The following is a 14,000-nucleotide window of genomic DNA, read 5'->3' as shown; positions in this document are numbered from 1 at the left end:
TGCATTTGTGTTTGTACTGTATCAATAAATGTGAAAGACGGACAACAGCTTGAGTAACTCAAATGTGCTCGACTACAGCAACTCTTCCTCTTCTCCACATGTTCCCGGGGGCGGGGTTATGCAAATGTTAGGGTTAGTGATGTCACCAACCCATGAAAAAGTTTGTTGTAGTCCCTATCAGCCATTTGTTGTAGTCCTTTAAAAGAGATTTCTGTAAAATAAAATATTTCCCTTTGCTTCGACCTTTGAGCGTCGTAACTTTGATGTTGTTTGTGCTCAAACAGGAACATTACACACTCACTAAAGTTAAAGAAGTGTAATCATAATCAAGGACCCATTTGGAATGTTGATATTTAACAATTTGGCAGTTTGGGGAGAAAAAGTAGAATCGGAAACAAATAAATACATATACTTGGAAAATTGAGATGATTTTTGGAAGCTGCTAAAAGAACATTTTTATTGGTGCATTCAATAACATGTCTGTTTCTGTTTTGGACTGGTGGTCACACACAAAAAAGGGTTTTAATTTCAGCTTTGATAAGGCATGTAACTAGGGTTTCAGATTTCTGCCTGAGTCTATAAAACCAGCATCAAATTCAGCATATGGTTTTCCTGTGAGCGGATCCATCTCCGCTATATCCCGCCACACAATCAAAGATGACACAAGAGTGAGCCAATCTAACATCCTGGGGATTTGAAGACAATTCCCAGGCATTTGCATTTAATAATTTAATACAATGCAGAGAAATGCTCTTTTATTTTGCCCATGCATTCTGAAAGAAACTGGTTTTAACTCAATAGTACAATTATATGTAGTAGTAAAATAATATAATAAATAATAATAATACATTTTATTTGAATTGCACTTTACATTTGGAACAAATCAAATATGAGCGATCGCAAGTCCAGCACCATCTCACAGCATTCCTATTGCATTAATGTAAAGTTGTGAGAAAAGCAGGTCAGACAGGGCCATGGCTCTTGAAGTTGCAACGTGTCCACAGAGCAATGAGCATGGTTTGATATAATGCCAGATGTTCTTCTCTCTCTCTCTCTTTCTGTTTGTCTCTGTGTTCTCTCTTAACATGTTGCACATGTAAAAGCTAACGGCTCACCGCTTTGCTTATATGTTCAGACATGCAATGGACATTTGCACAAAAATTCATATCGTTGTCTATTAATTTCACATCTCATGTGTGGCACTAGATGCGGTGTTTGTGTATCTGGCATCATCATATTTTAATATCAGTGATGCACTTTTGTTAGTAGGTGAATTCTGTTATATTTGTAATATGTTCATAGTTTTTATTCAACTTTAGTTCACAAACTTAAAAGCCCAACTAATCCGCTGGGCCTACACGGCCATGTTTAAGAGATAGTTCACCCAAACGTGTTCTTATTTACTCATTTAATGACTTTCTTTTTATCTGTGACACACGTTGTACTAAAAAACAAGTTGACTTTCATTGTGTGAACACAAAAATCACACCAACCATCATCATCTTTTGTGTTTTACAGAAGAAAAAGTCAGACATGTTTGGAATGACTAAAGGGCGAGTAAATGACGATACATTTTTTTTTTTTTTTTTTACCCTTTAGAAAGCAGTAAACCCTACTTCTTAATCCTTCATTCAGTCCCAAAACTGTAAAAAAAAAAAAAATCCAATCAATGTCAAAAACATGTTTTTACATTGTTGAAATAAGTTAAGCAATTTTCACTGTATACAAGGTTTCTTTACATGTTATACAAGATTGAACTAATTTTTAAGTCAGTTTAATGTAATTTAAGTTGAAATGACAAACATCCAAGTTGACTTTACTTAAAAATTTAAGGCAGCAACTTTTTTTTAAACAGTGAATCCTCCGCTGCATCAAAAATGTTCCTCAAAGCTCACTGCAATAACTCAATTCACCATCATATAAAGAAACTACAGGATATGATCCTCATTTGCAACTAAATGCTTAAACATGAAATGATCACATCCAGTAAATCCAACTTTTCCAAGTCGATACGAAACAGCTGAACATCTCCCATCTCCCAAGATTCACAGGATTTCATACTCGATTCCGTTATCATTTCTCAGCACGATATATATATCCAGAATCCCTCTCCATGTTTCAAAATGTCCACGTTGTAATGAGGACTTGGAATAGTTTGACATGTTTTAAGGCGGCCCTTAGTCTTGGCTGAAGGAGGGACTCGCTTTGACTTGAACATGTAGCAGATATCTAGCGCACTCAGCACCTCCCCAAAAGTTTGGCATATAAAAGCCAGGGTCAAACATTTGTTTAGGCAGTAGGGAGTTTCTGCTAGGGTCTGGATTGGAGTTACACAGACCGGACCCTACGTTTATGATTGAGGACAAAACAGGATTCCCCTTGCCTCAAAGAGTCTACATGTCTAATATTTAGACATGTTCAGCTTTGTGGATATCCGGTTAGGGCTGCTGCTCGCCGCAGCGGTCCTTGTGGTGAGAGGACAAGGAGAGGATGATAGTGAGTATATGATTTTTCACTCCTGCTTTTGCAAAGATGCTTGACAGAAGAGATTGGAGAACTCTCAAGAGGGGGATTTTCAGCTGCACTCTAAAACTTCTTGGGAATGTCTTCTTGAGGAGGGAAAAAAACTTTTTATTCTCATCAACATTTTTATCTTCTAGAAATTGTAATTTTTCCCATCTTGCTGATGCACGCGGAATTGTGTTTCCTCGAGCGCTTGTTTGCTGCGCGCGTGCAGTTACATGTTCAGCGCGCGCTGTGATGTCCTCGAGCGAAGGATGCGCTGAAGGGAAAACGCGACACGGATGAGAGAGGGAGAGAACGAGTCGAAAGTGCATTTAATGTCATGCATCCTATCATTCTTACGCCTGTTTGTATTCTGTCATACTTTTTATCGTTCGATAACGGGATATAACCGCTTATCTACTGGATTATACACTAGAATAGCTGGACCCGTCACTCGTGAAATGTACGTTTTGACCGTTTTAGCCAACACCGCAGCTAAAGTGTAATAGTAGAAACACAATTCAGCGTTTTAGAATGACAAATAAGCGTTTTATTGGATTGAGAAAAACCTCTGGTTTTCTCTTCATCATTTGCGAATGGTCGGGGCGTGACGGTGGTTTTCCAAGACTTTGGCGCCACCAAGCGGTGGATTTGAATACTGCATGTGTTTGAAACGCGGGGGGGGGGGGGATCCATCGTTGTACACCACGCCCCATTAGGCCATTTAACTTCATTTACTTCCATTTTTAAAATAATAATAGTAAATAATAAATATGGCGTCACACTAGCTCTGTGCACTTGGCCATAATGGGTTATGATCTTCATCACTGTTAAGTTTGCTAATAAATGCCATATTTATCCTATTGAAAGTAACAAGGAAGTGTGTGTTTTCTTTTATTTGAACCAGAAAACATTTAAATTGAAGTTTAAGTCACTTTGATTTCGAGGGAAGCCAGTTTAGCTTAATCTTTTAAAATAAAATGTCGAAATGGTTGTGGCCCCGCGAATCATTTCCACCGTAGTTTGCTGAAATACGAATGAGATTGTGAATGTGATGTGCTAATTCACGGCTGTTGTCCTTACAGGCTCATTCGGTAGCTGTACATTGGACGGTCAGAATTACAACGACAAGGATGTATGGAAACCTGAGCCCTGCCAAATCTGCGTCTGCGACAGCGGGACCATCATGTGCGACGAGGTGATCTGCGAGGATACATCCGAATGTGCCGATCCAGAGATTCCCGACGGAGAATGCTGCCCCATCTGCCCCGACGGTACACTCGCCACCTTTGCCCCAGTCACACGCACCTCTGTCGCCCTCAAGTGTGCAAACACTTAACCGCATGCTCTTGCTCTGGGAAATATCTTTCATTGGCCTGTCATCATGTCGGAGACCTGTGGAGTGCAAACACATCACTGGATTGTCTCTCACCACTGATGCTTTTACAAGGGACTGAGGGATTAAGGATGTTTCTGCTTATAGTTTTTATAGCCTTTTTGGCTAATTATGCTTTTTTGTGCTGTCGTGAACATTATCTCTGAACAGTAGCCTAGGCCTACATGATGCATTGCATATCAGTTGTTCCTGTGCATTCAAATATGCATCAATTTGAATGACTTTTGTAACTATTTGAATGTACATTAACTACCAATCTCTTAAGCGTCAAAGGAAGTAATACTGTTTGTTTATATTATTATTGGAAGTATCTCCATATTTTTGAGTTTCTGGATAAATCCTTAACTTATATATCTACATATCTTTACTTGAGCTGATTTAAGGTGGCACAGTTGTGAAATATTTTTATATTTTATTCCATAGTGATTCCAGGTACTGAGCCTCCATTTGTTCTTCCCGTGAGTAGTTATTTATTTGGATTTTTTCATCATGCACCTCATTTATTACAAAAAGAATATATGAATTAATAATGAATTCTGTTTCACACCATGTATAAAAGCACAATGTACAGTCTTTAAATTACATTTGCTGCATACACCAATATAAAGTGTCTTAACCTTTTCTAATTTTTCCATTTTTAGGGTCCTGTCGGTCCAAGCGGAGACCCGGTGAGTGGAATATTTGTTTTTAAACACATTATCATTATAATAATGCGTTTATATTATATTTTATAGTTTGAACCATCTGGGTTAGACTAGTACAACTAAAAAAAGACCAATGGCACTGTATGAGACAAAAAGTTGGAATTGATCTGGATGTCTGCGAATGAAAAGAATTGTGGTTATTTATGGGGCATTTGAGGCTTTTAACCTGCTGACCTCTGCTTGTCCTGCTGACCTTTGACCTCTATTACTTGACAGTTTGTTTGATAAACATGGTGTTTCTCATTACCTTTTAAGTTTTTATATAATATTTTATATGCATTATGAAGTGTTTTTGTCAAAAGAATTGAGGCATCTGTAGAGAAAAGGATTAAATGGATGATCACGTGTAACACGTCACATTGTTCCGATGGTTTGCCGCTCATGGATCTCCTCTGTTTTTTTCCCAGGGTCCTCCAGGGCCTCCTGGCAGAGATGGCATTCCCGGAGAGAACGGACTCCCTGGACCTCCTGGTCCTCCTGGAACCCCTGGCCTCGGCGGCGGAGTAAGCAACCCAATTTTGAGATTGTAAAAGCGTGTCTCTGCTTCGGCTGCGTCAGGATCGACATGACTAAGCTTGAGAGAGTTTTTCGTGTCGGCCCGTATTCAAAAACACAACTCTTGTAGTGATCTTCATGTTGCGTTCTGCTCCCCGATTATTTCCTTTGGCATTCAAAAATAATAAAGAAATGAATGCATGTAATAGCATGAAGCTTCTGTAGTTCAGTACCAACTATGTGAACAGCTCCCATCATTCTCACTATTAAGGATTCTGGGTCGACAGGAATGAAAGCATATGATGCACTCTATTAAAGCAAAATAGTTGCGTTTTAACACTTTGACATACATGAGGAATGTGTGACGTGTCAGGGGATTTATATAGCATTTACACAGCATATTAGCTAATATTCTGACATTAAAAAGACTAGTGCAGTAGTAAAAGATGCTCACAGGAGCACAAATCTTAAACTTACACAATGAAACAATTGAAGCTCTACTCAGCGAACCCTCACTCATTCATTTTCTTTCTTCCCTACAGTCTTTCCTTTCCCAGATGGCTTATGGCAGTGAGAAATCAAGCGGCCAGGCTCTTCCCGGAGCACCAGTACGTCAGCTTCACTTTTACAACTCTTTCCTTCATGATCTCACACAGAATAGACAGAACTTAATTTGTAAAACAAAACAGATCATTTGTAATCTGCTCTCAGTGACCTCTCACTTTTACACAGTGATATTCAGCACTTTTGTGTACATCTCATTTATCATAACTCACATTTGGCGTTATATCTGTAAGTGGCCACCCCGCTTTATAGAGTTCTGCTTTCAAAGCACTCCATTTGCACTGCCTTCTGACCTACAAAAACGTACATGATATAGAATATAAGTAATGCTTTATACTTTTAAATCTCTATTTAACACTTTGTTTTCTCTCTCATAGGGCCCCATGGGTGCTCGTGGCCCCCCTGGATCTGCAGGTTCACCTGTAAGTCTTTCTCTAGTGTTTTACTACAAAATGTTGTTGTTTGGTTAGAACAAATAAATCAGCTAGTCTGTTTTTCTTTCATAGTTCTAGCATTGAAGTCCTGATTATTGTCAATAAACCTCATGTGGCATTATCCATCCCTTCTGATAATCATTTGTGTTTTTCACAGGGCCCTCAGGGATTCACCGGCCCCCCGGGTGAGCCTGGAGAGCCTGGTGCTCCTGTGAGTTTCTTTGCTTCTGAATTTTAAAGTTTTACTGTGAAGACAGTGTGGGAAAAATTCTACTACTTAGCTCTCTTCAAATTTGACAAAACATACATGTTTTCCCGGCAGCTTGTGAACATTATTTTTCTGCTCTTGTTGCCTGCAGGGTCCAATGGGTTCTCGCGGTTCTCCCGGTCCTCCTGGAAAGAATGGAGAGGATGTGAGTCTTCTTTTTCCTCACTGCTTCCACTCCAAACGCCTCTGAGTCAGACCGTCAGACGAACCTAACTCAAATCATACAGCACAGGCCTTTTGAGTCTCTTCTCATCTCTCTTCTGCTCTTCCTCAGGGTGAAGCTGGCAAAGCAGGACGTCCTGGTGAGCGTGGAGCCGCTGGGCCTCAGGTGCTTACACACGCTCTCCTCACTGATACACACAAATTACTGCCATATTTCAGACATAGTCAAATTAAAAAGTACTCATTGTTCCTGAGCAGTCAAATAGGGTGGAAAGAGGTTCAAACTTTCATCATGATTATGTTCTCTTGCTTATTTCACAGGGTGCTCGTGGATTCCCAGGAACCCCTGGACTCCCCGGCATCAAGGGACACAGAGTGAGTATGACCCTACCTTTATTTATTTATATGTATGTATATATATATATAACACTTTATTTTACTGTCCAATTCTCACTCTTAACTATGGCCTATTAGCGTGCATATTACTAGGATATTGGCTGATTTTTATTATGTATAAAGCACATATTAATGCCTTATTCTGCATTATCATATTCTACATCCCTTAATCACCCAAAAGCTAAACTTAATAACTACTTACTAACTATTAATAAGGAGTAATTCTGAGTTTATTGAGGCATAAAAAGCAAAAATTGATTGAAGAATTGGACCCTAAACTGAAGTGTGCCATATAGATATATAGAAAATAGATAGATATATGCACACATTTAATTACAAATTACATGTTTTTATCTGCTTATTCATTAGTATTGGCCACCATATGTGTTTTTCACTTTTGCATGCAATACTGAATATTTATATATTCATTAGTAATGTAAAGTTTTCTGTTGCCTCTTACAGGGTTTCCCTGGTCTAGATGGAGCTAAGGGAGACGCTGGCATTGCTGGACCCAAGGTTCGTATTTTCTTTCATTTGTATGCTCTTGCATGTTCTCTCATACTCGTTTGGTGTGAGACTTTACAGATGTACCGATGTAGTGTTGGTTCTCTGTTGATTGTGTCTCCTCTCTGATGACAGGGAGAGGCTGGTTCCCCTGGTGAGAACGGTACTCCTGGAGTCATGGTGAGTGATTCTAGATGGTATTCAAAGTCCACGAAAAGCTCTTCGAAATGATGCCGTTCTTCTCACGTTTCCTCTTCCGTCTGCTTCTTTCAGGGTGCTCGTGGTTTGCCCGGTGAGAGAGGTCGCCCTGGTCCCCCTGGCCCTTCTGTAAGTGTCACATCCGTGCATTATTTCCTCTGTGGAGTTAAAAAAAAAAAAAAAAAAAAAAACCTTCTTCATCCTTCATTATTACATTTACATTTTCACCTCACCAATTTTTTTACTGTAATATCTAATATACCGTTCAGCTTATACAATGCAGCTCAACTCTTATTGATTCACCATGAGCAATCATTTATAATTGTCTTCTGATTAAAAACTGATTAAATCATTGCCTTGTTCAAAGGCAAACTCTTCAGGCAGGGTTCAAAGCCGTCATTCAGTGTCATTATTGGTTGATAAAGATGGACGATTGTAATCTTTTCTTTGTTTTCTGCAGGGTGCCCGTGGTAATGATGGCAACACTGGAGCTGCCGGACCTCCCGTAAGTCTCTTAAGACTAATATTCTGGTAATACAGCAGTTATTTACTATACAAATCTATTGATAAGATCTGATAAGATCTTTACTGATACTAAGTACAATTTAGTGTTCATAGTACACATTTTAAGATGTGAAAAGGAAGCAGTTTATTTGGAGGAATGTTTCGATGAATCCTGATGTTAATAATACATTTACTTGTTCTACAACATATTGTTACACCTACTACAGTAATCAAGGCAAGAGTAGTCGTATTAATCATTTTTATGTATTATCTCTAATTATTATTTTTCTGCTCCTTTAGGGACCCACTGGCCCTGCTGGTGCTCCTGGTTTCCCTGGTGGTGCTGGTGCTAAGGTATGGGACACTACAAATGATGGAGCCACTTTATTGTTATAAGTGTCTTCTGTGTACTAACATTTAAGTGAATGGTTTGATACAATGCCCTTATTGTGTGAATACATGTTTTTACATAAAAATACCTGCATGTAATTACATCTGTGATTCATTTCTGGAGTCACATCCATAAATACACTGTTGACCTTCCCTTAACCCTTAAACCTACCCATACCACTAATCGTATCCCTAAACTTACCCATTACCCATAGTAATAATATGTAATGCATAAATATATGCAACTAAACCTAAACCAAACCCAGTTCATAACATTTTTTAAAAGTACAACTGCCTCAGTGCTTCCAATTATATTCTGTCAACATTTAATTGATACCAATCAAATATTATTTGGATTAAAGTGCATACTAAATGCATAACTGTAAATATCAGTGGGACTCACCCTCCTGTAAATAAACTTACAATTCACTGTTTTTCCCCCCGCTTCTGTAGGGAGAGACTGGCCCTTCTGGAGGCCGTGGTTCAGAAGGCCCTCAGGGAGCCCGTGGTGAGCCCGGTAACCCTGGACCCGCTGGTGCCGCCGGTCCTGCTGTGAGTATTTACATCACAAAACTCCATCTCTTACACAACTGTATATTTGCTAGAATTGGAAACAACTACTTTTCAAAAGGAAATGCATGTGCTTGCATAGCAGCAACAGAATAACAGTTTAAATTGCAGTTGTAATTAGAAAAGTTGTATATTCATATTCATATTCATTCATTATAGCTATGTAAAGTATATTATCTGCTAAATAAGGCATGAAGATATAACATTTAATATTAAAATAATTAATAATAAAGTTCTGCTTTAAAACACTGTGCATTGTGAAAAGCGTTAAACAAAAAAACGCTTGTACAAATAAAATAATACAAAAAACCATTGAAATATATTTTCATATTTTTTCCATCACCATGTCCCTTTAGGGGCTCCGTAAGATTAAGATATCAATGCATAAATATCATCTTGTATGAAATGTATGAAAAATGCAAAAAATTGTGTGATTGGAGTATAATTCAATCAGCTTAAATAAATTAAATTGTTGGAGATGTGAAGAATAAGATGAATATGATAAGCTTTAACTCTGGGCTTTTTCTTCTCTCTGCACAGGGAACCCCTGGTTCTGATGGTGCTCCAGGTGCCAAAGGATCTCCTGTAAGTATTTATATATCTATATTATTCCACACCAATCTATCTTTATCTTTTATGTATGGCAATACTGGCCGGTTGTAATCTAGACAGACTTTGATTTGAATAATTTGTAATGCTGTTTTATAGGGCGCTGCTGGTATTGCTGGCGCTCCTGGTTTCCCAGGTTCCCGTGGACCTGCTGGACCCCCTGGCCCATCTGGTGCTCCCGGCCCCAAGGGAAACAATGTATGTATACTGCATTTTATTAAGCTTGCATGAGAAGGGTTGTCATGTTTCAGTGTTTTCAGGATATGTTCAGTCTTCAGATTTAAACTGAGATTGCAGGCGTTGTGACTTATTGCTGGATACAGTACACAAATTTTGCACAGATTTTTGCTCCGACTTGTAGTCTGATCAGTAGATGCTATTTTCCAAAAATCAGAGCCAGTCTTTAGATTTTTGGCAGTCAGAAATGAAAGTAGTTTCATGAAGGGATTAAAATCCTTTATTTTATTGGGATGTGTTTAAAATATAGATTTCCCGATTTTAATCGACTCTCATTTTGATGCAACGGTATCGAATCTTAAATCCCGTTCAGTTGATGGGTGAACAAAACATTATTTGTCACCTTCCATCCTATAAATCACAATGTGCTTAATTACTTTTGTTATGAATCAAAGTCTCAACTTTCAAATTTTGTCAGTTTAATCATTAAACTTAAACAATAAATACCTTTTTTCCATAGACTGTAAAAAAAATATGGACGTAGTGTCTGTGACGTCACCCATAGGATTCTGATAAGCCGTTCTGAAGCTTAAAGTAGGGGCGAGCTGGGCGTCGCCATCTTGCGTGCGAGTCATCGCGCGTCACTCCCGGATAACAGAAAATGGGCAAAAAGGCGGGATGTGGGCGGAGCTTATGTGACGCAATGACTATAGACGGCAGATAAATGGCTATCCACCTGTAACCACGCCCTTAATTATGCAGAACTTTAAGACTTTATATAACATACGCGGTGTTATACACGATGAGTTATAAACTCAATGGCCTTTTAGGCCAAAACCACAATTTGTACCAGGCTGTAAACTTGTTTTTTTTTCTGCTTTAAGTTGAGAATTTTAACATGGGGCTCAATGAGATTCTGCTCCTTCTGGAGCCTGCCTCTAGTGGCCAGTTGAGGAATTGCAGTTTACATTACTTCCGTAGTGGCTTCAAGAGAGATCGCGGGGGGTTGCCGCTTGCTTTTTTCCCACTCTTTAATGTGCTGTGACGGATCACTTCAGCCATCTCAGTTTAAGCAGCACATGAACTGATCATCTTTTCCTCTTTACTACTAGCATAAATAAATATATTGTGTGATGTATTGCAGCTATTAGATGTAGTAGTAAATCAAAAATAACACTTGAGCTAGGCACACCTCTTTCCTTTCATATAAATGTACATTAAGTTGCTTTTGATACAGAAAAGTCTGACGGATAAAAGCATTATGTTCTGAGATCAAATATCTTACGTCTTGTGTTCTGACTCCAGGGTGATCCAGGTCTCCAAGGAGCTAAGGGAGAAGCCGGCCCTAAGGGAGAACCTGTAAGTTTCTTTGACGCATAGATAACTCCCTAATATTTACAGAAACCTCTGCTGTAATAGTAATAATTGCTATTCTCTGTCCTAGGGCCCAGTTGGACCCCAAGGTCTCGCCGGACCTTCTGGTGAGGAAGGAAAGAGAGGAGCTCGTGGTGAGCCTGGTGGTGCAGGACCTGTCGGACCCCCTGGAGCCCGTGTAGGTTAACCTTAACAAAACCAAGACGTTTCGATTCCGCCATGCTTTTTTTTTTTGGCTTGTTTGTTTCTCACCCTTTTTGTCTGTTTCTTTCAAAAGGGTGCCCCTGGCAACCGTGGTCTGCCTGGTAGTGATGGAGCACCTGGACCCGGGGTAAGATCGCTGACCTCACAAATCAAGGCCGTATTTTTTGCTTTACTTTAGTAAACCTTAAAATATGCTCTACACTACCGGCCAAACGTTTGGACTCACCAAGTCTGCATTTATTTGATAAAAAAAACCTGTAAAAACAGTAATATTGTGAAATGTTATTGCGATTTAAAAGAATATATGGTAAAATGTAGTTTATTCCTGTCCTCAAAGCTGAATTTATCATCATTACTCCAGTGTCACATGATCCTTCAGAAATCATTCTGATCTGATGATTTGATGCTCAAGAAATATTTATGATTATTATCAATGTTAAAAAAAGTTGTGCTGCTTCATATTTTTGTGGAAACCATGGGGTAAGATAAAAAATGGTTATAGTTATTTTAAATTGTAATAATATTTAACATATTATTGTTTTACTGTATCTTTGATTAAATAAATGCAGCCTTGGTGAGCAGAAGAGACTTCTTTCAAAACAGTAATAAATCTTAATGATTCCAAGGGTTTCAAAATTAATTCCAATTTTGATTTAAGGTTAGAAATATTATTTATTTATTTATTTCCTATTATTTATTATTTAATAGGACATGAATTGCATAAGAGTATGGGACAGGTTTACATAGTTCAGTTCAGTGTACTTTAGTTTAACCCATATACCAACATTAGCAGTTTTTAAGTCAAGTCTTTGAAAGGTGTACTGTATTAAATTACAGCACAGCACTCAATCTGGTCCTGGCTGCTCACTGTAATGCTGTTTATACATTGAGATGGAGCTGTCCAGGGTCCTGCAGAAGATTGCTGTTGCTGAAATACTAAAAGTGGCCATTTTAATTTGTAGGGTGCCCCTGGTGAGCGTGGAGCTAATGGACCAATGGGAGCTCAAGGAGCCACTGGAGAGTCTGGTCGCCCAGGAGAGCCAGGATTGCCTGGATCTAAGGTGAGAAATAGGCTCTTTAATGTTATGTAAAAGCATATTAGTAGTATAAATGGTCTGTATTTTTACCTAATCCGATGCCTGTTGTAGGGTATGACTGGTGCCCCTGGAAGCCCTGGGCCTGATGGCAAAGCTGGACCTGCTGTAAGCTGAATATATATATATATATATATATTTTATAATTATCTGCTATGATTTTGTTTGTATGCAAAAAAGACTCATATGATACACTAAATCCTTTATGTAAAGTAATGTTTGCTTGATCCTCTGTAACCTATAGGGTGCACCTGGACAAGATGGCCGCCCCGGACCCGCAGGACCTGCTGGATCTCGTGGTCCACCAGGTGTGATGGGATTCCCTGGTCCCAAAGGAACTGATGTAAGTTACTGCAACAAATCTATAAATTATATATTAAAATAGCTTTAACTTGATCAAAACCAAACCTCCTCTAAACAACGCATTAACCCTATAAAGCATACTGTATCATATCTGATATGCAAGGCCTCTAATTATCAGCATGATCAAAACATTGCTGAAAAACAATCTACTACATGCCTTCCATCTTCAGATTGATAGATTAGACTTTTTTAATATTTCTAGATATTTAATATTGCATTTACTGGACTGAAGCAGCTTATGAGTATTAAAATATGAGTATCAACTATTATCCATCAGGCTTTTGAGAAAGGTTTATCAATCATCGTTGTTTTGCATTACATTATATGTTTTAAAGCTACAGAGCTTTGATCATAAAACCAAACATTTAAATATTGAGACATATTACTGTAAGTAGTCTGTTATATACTGTTATACAGATCTCATTGATTTACATTACAAGCGATCAGAATTTCATCTTACTTTTTGACCATATAAATATCAGCAACTGCACTAAACTTCATATATTTGCTCAATTTAGGCATCTGAATAAATCTATTGTTTTTGATCCTTGAGTATTAACTTCATGTTCTCATTATACCATACTATATGAGCCATAAAAGCCTGATGTATAAATATAATTCTCAACAAAAGCACACATGCAAACTGTATTTAATAAACTGTTCCATTTCAGAATATTATTTGATATGTCAGGTTTACAGGGTTTATTTCTTAATCTCTCGTCAAATAAAAAGATTCCTTTATGAATATCAGATTCACAACTCCTTAATTACATTTTTAATTAATTGTTTTTTCATCCTCCTAGGGTGAGGCTGGCAAGGCTGGTGAGAGAGGTGTTGCTGGACCCCCTGGTGCTTTGGTACGGACTGAATCACACTGATTTGAGCTTTATTCTTTGCTTTAAACACTTAGTCAAGTCACTTTGGTAAACTCATAGAAAAACAGTTGCTTGAATCATGTCTGAGCAGGTGTATTATGATGCAGTGTTTGTTTCTGTGTATTTTTCTAGGGCGCTCCTGGCAAAGATGGTGATATTGGTGCTCCTGGTGCTCCTGGACCTGCTGTATGTGTGCTTGAACCTCTTAAAGTTG

At 38.4% G+C, this 14,000-nt stretch overlaps 1 protein-coding gene across 3 annotated transcripts in view; it reads left to right on the top strand.

The window, feature by feature from the left end:
• Positions 1-14,000, top strand: part of col1a1b (collagen, type I, alpha 1b) — a 94,402-nt gene that overhangs the window by 66,043 nt on the left and 14,359 nt on the right. For 2 of the 3 annotated variants that reach the window (XM_067429226.1, XM_067429229.1), the window contains 26 exons: positions 3,591-3,779; positions 4,325-4,359; positions 4,543-4,569; positions 5,013-5,108; positions 5,643-5,708; positions 6,042-6,086; positions 6,256-6,309; positions 6,458-6,511; positions 6,641-6,694; positions 6,850-6,903; positions 7,387-7,440; positions 7,564-7,608; positions 7,702-7,755; positions 8,087-8,131; positions 8,431-8,484; positions 8,974-9,072; positions 9,631-9,675; positions 9,799-9,897; positions 11,182-11,235; positions 11,321-11,428; positions 11,528-11,581; positions 12,417-12,515; positions 12,603-12,656; positions 12,793-12,891; positions 13,715-13,768; positions 13,919-13,972. In XM_067429226.1, coding sequence (XP_067285327.1) covers positions 3,591-3,779; positions 4,325-4,359; positions 4,543-4,569; positions 5,013-5,108; positions 5,643-5,708; positions 6,042-6,086; positions 6,256-6,309; positions 6,458-6,511; positions 6,641-6,694; positions 6,850-6,903; positions 7,387-7,440; positions 7,564-7,608; positions 7,702-7,755; positions 8,087-8,131; positions 8,431-8,484; positions 8,974-9,072; positions 9,631-9,675; positions 9,799-9,897; positions 11,182-11,235; positions 11,321-11,428; positions 11,528-11,581; positions 12,417-12,515; positions 12,603-12,656; positions 12,793-12,891; positions 13,715-13,768; positions 13,919-13,972 — 1,745 coding nt within the window. Of the gene's footprint in view, positions 1-2,287; positions 2,497-3,590; positions 3,780-4,324; positions 4,360-4,542; positions 4,570-5,012; positions 5,109-5,642; positions 5,709-6,041; positions 6,087-6,255; positions 6,310-6,457; positions 6,512-6,640; positions 6,695-6,849; positions 6,904-7,386; positions 7,441-7,563; positions 7,609-7,701; positions 7,756-8,086; positions 8,132-8,430; positions 8,485-8,973; positions 9,073-9,630; positions 9,676-9,798; positions 9,898-11,181; positions 11,236-11,320; positions 11,429-11,527; positions 11,582-12,416; positions 12,516-12,602; positions 12,657-12,792; positions 12,892-13,714; positions 13,769-13,918; positions 13,973-14,000 lie in introns of those variants that run through there. The other variant, XM_067429228.1, reaches the window with a different exon arrangement.

Source organism: Pseudorasbora parva, chromosome 21 (genome assembly GCF_024679245.1).
Source record: "Pseudorasbora parva isolate DD20220531a chromosome 21, ASM2467924v1, whole genome shotgun sequence".
Lineage (NCBI taxonomy): Eukaryota > Metazoa > Chordata > Actinopteri > Cypriniformes > Gobionidae > Pseudorasbora > Pseudorasbora parva.
The sequence above is the reverse complement of the archived record's forward strand: the minus strand, read 5'-3'. Positions and strand labels throughout refer to the sequence as shown.